General features: G+C 40.4%; 1 protein-coding gene across 3 annotated transcripts in view; it reads right to left on the bottom strand.

Moving 5' to 3' along the window:
• Positions 1–4,021: 4,021 nt before the first annotated feature.
• The window catches only part of ITGA6 (integrin subunit alpha 6), a 43,090-nt gene continuing 40,827 nt past the window's right edge, over positions 4,022–6,284 (bottom strand). For all 3 annotated transcript variants that reach the window (XM_039555446.1, XM_039555445.1, XM_019290462.1), the window contains one exon: positions 4,022–6,093. Coding sequence is in view for 2 of the 3 variants with exons in the window: in XM_039555445.1 (XP_039411379.1) it covers positions 5,935–6,093 (159 nt within the window). In the remaining variant the exon portion in view is untranslated. The remainder of the gene's footprint in view (positions 6,094–6,284) is intronic.

Genomic DNA, 6,284 nt, shown 5'->3' with positions numbered 1-6,284 from the left:
CCGGGCCGGGGCCGTGGCGGGCGGCGGGGACCCGGCTCCCGGCATGGGTGACCCGCGGGCTGGAACGGGAAGCTGCAGAAACCCACGGAAGCGCCGGCGTTATCCGTAGGGCCGGCGGGAGGGCAGAGCCTCACCCGAGGGAATCGGCCGGGCTTGAACAGCCGTGTGTCTTCTCAGTGTCGCACCTGTGTCTGCCCAGCTGCCGGGTGGGCCGGGGTTTCTTTCAGTTACCGGGAAAAAGAGATTCAAACAAACAAACAAAAAGAAAAAAACCCCACGAAGAATAGGGCTTCTGCCTTTACAGATACACTCCTGATCGGTCAGCAATGAGCACAATACGTGTCTGTATCGGTAGAAAAGCACTTGGACCGTGTGCCACAGTAAATGACTTTACTGCCTGTTAAAATGCAACATGCGAGGTACCAAACTGTGTGTTGAATAGTTTCTTGTCCTGCTCTTGTAGAAATATCTAGAATACTGACAAAAAAAGGCAGTTAAGAGTGATTATAAGCATTTCTGATAAACTTATTGCAGTATAGATGTTAAAGAACTTTTTGACACTAAGCTCTCATCTCCATCAGTTAGATTTATTGGTACAGATTGATTTTAATACCTGGTAGCTTGAGCCAGGTGCCTTCAGACGAAGAAATCCTTGGGCAATTATTACAGTCTAAACTCCACATCTGTCACGTGACAGTCTGGATCAATAGCCATATTAGAGTCTGGACCCTTCTTGCCCTTCATTGCTTTGCTGTTTTGTTACCAAGTGTTTGCTACGTGGGCATCTTCACATCCTCTTAGGTCTGTTTCTGTGGGGGTTTCAGTCAGTTCTGTAGTCCATGTTATAATGCTGTTGCTCCAGCTATTAATTTTTTTAAGTAATATTTAAATTACAGTTTTGTCTATTCTAACTATTAGTAATGTTTAGGCTGTTAGTTTCAGGCTTCACTCTGATCCATCTTTGACTTACGCAGTACAGCTATGCAGCTCAGCTTGCTATAACAATTCTAGCTACTTATGTCAAGCAAGCACTTAGCTACTTTCAAATAATACTAATTTTTCAATAATTCCTACCTTTGTTTTGGTAAGCATACCTGCTTTAATAATTTAGTATTTGATGTGAGTTTAACCCTAGTGACCTAGCAGAGTTTGAAGGCAAGGTTCACTCTGTTAGTTACTACATAGGCCATAATTCACGCAAAGGCACAGAGGTGTGTACATCTATACCTGCGTACAAAGTTAGGATGAAACGTTCCCCTTGAGTTCAGTGGAATACATCAAATCCATTTATGTTTCTCAAAAGGCAGGAGTTGCTCCTTGAGGGCTGTAGGGGGATGGTCTTTCAAGTATGGCAGACTTGAGAGTTCATGAGCTCTGGGAGGTGTCCCACTCAGAGAGGTGCTGGTCACAGCCTGCTGTCATCTGGGAGAGCTCAAAGGGCCTCTCTTGGTACTGCTCTTTATTGGGTCAGGAGATGTTTGGCTTTAGGCATCAGTATGTTTCCATCCTGGCCATAAGCCAAGTTTGTTAACTACCTGAAATTTCGGAGGAAAAAAGTCCAGTAACAATGGTGCCATTTCATTTGTACTGCAGTTGAGGGAGGTAATTCCTGAGATCACAGAGCAGGCCTGAGGAGGTGTGAGAGGGAATGCACCATCACAATTCCCCCATGTCTGAAGTCAGTTCGTGGTGTTCCACAGAGTAGACAGTGTGGTCACCTCTTGCTCCTCTGCCTATACACAGGTTAATGCTGTGTTCTAGTTGTAATTTGAGGGAAATTTTTGGTTACTTAATTGGTTTTGTTAAATGTTAATAATATGTATCAAGAAGGCCTCTGCAACACTGCTGTCTGTCAAGTTATTCTCCACACAACACCATACAGTTCAATAACTGTTGAAATACTGTTCAATAACAAGCATTAGCCCAATTTACCTTTTGCATTTCAGTGGGCAAGGTGCCCTCATGACCTTCCCTTATCGTTACTGTTAACAGTAGATTGTACTCACAGTGAAGAAACATATATGGTGTGGAATGTACTATAGTTACCATATTGATTAAAATAAAGAAAGAACTGACGGTCTCCAGCCTGTGGGGAGCTTGTTGATGTGTGAACCAAATTTGGTTTGTGCTGGCAGTGGGTGCTCATGTGAGAAGGATAAGAAATCCTTTGATGGCTAACCCGATCTCCAGTGGAGATGTGCTGGCATCATTCCCAGTGTCATTCCTGAAAAGAGAAAACAGTAGCAACAGTGGATTATGCTGTGTATCATTTCCTTTTTTTGTTGTGGATACTGGTATTTGCCCTATAAATTCATCTTATTAAATCAACTTTTCAATATTGTTTGGTTTCCTTTAAACAAACCTTGTACCTGTGACTTGTCTGTGACATGATAGTGGCAGTGGATATCCTATGGCATCCACTAAAGCAGGAATAGTTTTGATATAGCAATCACATTAATCCGTTCAGTGCATTGTTGGATTGCCCCCCATTTAAGGTTGTCTTATTTCTTTTTAATGTTGCATTGAAATACAGAAAACATTTGATTCAGTCAGCCTCTAGATGCAGTTTCCTGAGCAGTAACTGCACCAATAGTATGTAAGAATGAAGCAGGATTAGACTGCTTTTTTCAGCTGGTTTGTAATCCAACCATAACTTAATTTTTATGCTGAAAACTGAATGGGTTGTTCTGCTCTGGCCAGGGAGTGGTGGCTAATGGGGCAAACAGCTTGTCTGTTTCTGCAAGACTTCTACAAACACAGCTTATTGGCAGGCTCCAGGGAAGACTGAGGAGTAGCTTGTGCTGCTCCAGTTTGTAATAGTTTGGGACTTGTAGTTGAGAACTGCCATGCTCAAAGCCATTTTATGATGGTCTCTCAGCTGTGAGCCAGCACTAGATAAGGCAGTGCCTACAAGCAGTACATCGAGTCTTTGTAAGCTGTTGCAATTTCTGATGTTGGCTCTGGATTGGCTTCATCTTTTAGATCTGTATGTTACTGTTTTGTTGTTTTATGTACACATACATACTATACACATACACTATTATAGTGCTGTACCCCTGTATATATTGTATATACTACATCTAGTACTATTATGTGTATAGTATATATGAGCATATATATGAAGCCAAATATAACAGATTTGTACTAAACTTACTATGATCAGCTACTTAACTGTTCTGCCAGTCAGTATTTTGTCATCTTGTAGACAGATGGTTGTGGCATTATGTAAAGGGGAGTAATTGTTTAATAAGAGCAGGTTGAGTTCTCATCTTTGAGATGCTCTGAAGGGTCTAGCAGCATTTTCTGGTTCTAGTTCTGGAAGCTTCTTGGCCTCAACAACAAATAGTGGCCTAGCATATATGCAGCTAACCTTTATCTTCAGGCTTTGTTGCATCAGAAGGCCTTTCAGCAACGCATCCAGCGAGGGCTGACATCTTAAGTGAAGATAAGCCTCATTTCCTCTGTTGGGTTTGGTGGTGTTTTTTCCCTGCATATTTTTGGCTTTTCCATAGGGTTTTTTCTGTGGACTCGAAACTGTACCCTGCAATTGTGTTATTGACTGTCAGTATCAAACTTCCACTGCTAAATACAAATAGGTGTGCAAAGTCCTCGACCATTTTTGGGGGATGTATCCATCTCCACTACTTACTCAAATACTCATCTGGCAGTATTTTAAGAAAATTTTTAGGAGGTTGCTTGCATGGAAGTTCCCCGGGACAGCATGAGTGCAAGCATGGAACAAGGAGAGGGGAGCCGTGTCCCAGTGGGAGCTGGCACATGATGCTCTGACTCTTTAACACTACTGGCAACTGCAGCAACCAGCAGAGAGCCTGCAAGTGTGAGATTGTGCCTTATCTCCTGCAGCTCCTTATCTGCCCTTTGCATGAGGCAGGGCAGTGAGAGCTACGGCAATGCTGAGAGTGAGAGAACTTGTACCTACCACTTTGAGCCTGTTCTTCTAGTTAACTTAGCTATGGCCACCTCAGGTAAGTATGATAAAATCACTGTTACCAAGACCATCTTTAATTAAAAAAAATTTATTTCACACTTCTATACAAATATCCACAGGTAATTTCTAATCATGGAATGATGTAGCATTCTTAGCTGGTAAAACAAAAGTTTGAGATAAAAATATACCAGTGACATGACTTATTTCACAAGAACCTTAACACTGCTAAGACATTCATGTTCTTAGATGAGGGCCCCAATCTGATTTTGCATTCAGGGGTATTCCTCAAGCTTCTTAGCCCCTGAGTACCCTGGCTTGTGATGCTGCTGAGCTTTTACGCAAGTAAGCTAGAATTCTAGAAGCTCAAAAATTTAGTAACATCTGAATTAATACGTAAGGGTTCATAAAATCAGGGTCATAACATACTGAGATTATCTTGTTTATTAGACTCATCTTTCTTAACACTAAAGGTAGCTTTTTAGGTGACCATACCTTCCAAGAAGGTACATTCAAAGTTATCAATAAAAATAAGATACTTGACAACTGCCCTTCTAGCAGGATTTTACCCTATGAGGGGAAAAAATACCAAGAGGTTTTTGCATAGTTCATATTACAAGCAATTAACGTGCATACTTTTTGAGCAGAATTTTGTTTCACATGGAATACACAATTGTGAGCTTAATCTTTGTTCTCAAATAGTACCAAGGCTTTAGAACATTGGTAAAAAAGTAAACTCTTTAAATCATTTTCTCAGCTACTCAGTTACTAATTAACATAATGGTTCTACTTTTATCAACATTCAGGTGTTCAAGATGATTCAGTAGTCTCAACGTGGATCAGCTCAGATCCTGACAGTTAAGGTAAATTAGGCATCTATAGCCTCCTTCAAGTGCTGTACAACAGTTGTAGTAGTCAATGCCTTTTGCCAGCCAGGAAGTCCTTATGGAACTGGAAAGCAGCTTCCAAAGGACTTTTCACTTTCTTGCAACAAGTATAAAATGGTATCTAAAACACTACTTCTGCTTGGTGTCCAAATTATTAAATAGTCCACAATAATATACAAATCATGTTACAGGACCTGATGTTATAAGTATCAGGAAAAAAAGCACCCATACACATCATTTGCATAAATATTTACATTTTAGAAAGCATTGGCACCTTCTCTGATTTATTAAAATGCAGTGAAAGCCTCAGGTCTCATAATCTGAAGTTCATAAACAGAAACACAAAAACCAGAACAGTGGATTTAAAAATTCAGTAGTCTCTGGCCTAGCAGTTAGTCAAAGACAATGATTTATAATAAAAATAAATACAAAAATGACTAAAATATATATATACAGAAAGTACATTTAATATTCAAGCCTCTCTTTAAAAAAAAACCAAAAAAACCTGTGTATATTTGTTGTGAGCAAGAATCACACAAGCTGATCTTAAAAAAGAACCCAAAATCAAGCAACATGACCCATTGCACATGTAATTTAAGATTATGCTTTTTGTTAAGCCCTAACTACTGCAGCAGGCAAAGGTTATGACTAAAGCAGCCTTGCAGGTCTTCAGTTATACTTGAACAAAGTGTGGTAAGGCCACTGTGTGTTTATAAAGCCCTGTGCATTGAGGGAACAATGGAGAACTCATCTTGACCTTAATCATGCATTCCTCACATACCTAGGAAGAAGGTCAGGATCACAGGAAAAGGTCTGCTGTAGTGGTTTTGCTTATTTTGCAGAAAAGACCCCAAATCAGCATAGTATTTTCTAAAGTGTGGATCAGATTTAAGGGGGCAAAGAGGCAGTGTGGAAATTAAATAATGCAAATAAAGCCTGTTGAAGCCATTTTAACTGTGCAAATAAAAGCCTCAATATAAGTAGTAATATCTACAATCAAATGGTGAATGTCCGTAGTGTTCACAGGTCTAACTCCGTCAGTATTCCATGAATGAAAACCTTAACTTCTGTCTGAACTTTGTGGATAAACAACATTTTTGCCTAAGAATAACTTTCATTTTCATTCCATTTGGTGAACCACTGTTTTGTCTCAAGGTCTTTGCAATTCCCATCTTTGATGTGCCGCTCCTCTTTCCGAATTCTTACAGCGTGATAGCGGGGGACACTGTCTTCGTACCTGGAACGCCGGAAGAACCCGCACTGCGCAGAGGAGGAAAAGAACAGTTAAGGTGGCAGTTGCTGCCAAAGTACTACAATTGTAGAGGCAGTAAATTCTTCCTTCACACAAATATGCAGCTAAGAAAATTGAAAACAAAAGTATGTAGGCCAAAAATGTAGCATACGTAGCTGTAAAAATGTGAGCCAAGAGGTCTGCGTTAGCTGTTCAGCAG

Source organism: Corvus cornix, chromosome 7, assembly GCF_000738735.6.
Source record: "Corvus cornix cornix isolate S_Up_H32 chromosome 7, ASM73873v5, whole genome shotgun sequence".
NCBI lineage: Eukaryota > Metazoa > Chordata > Aves > Passeriformes > Corvidae > Corvus > Corvus cornix.
Note: the sequence above shows the minus strand (reverse complement) of the source record. Positions and strands in the feature narration are given on the sequence as shown.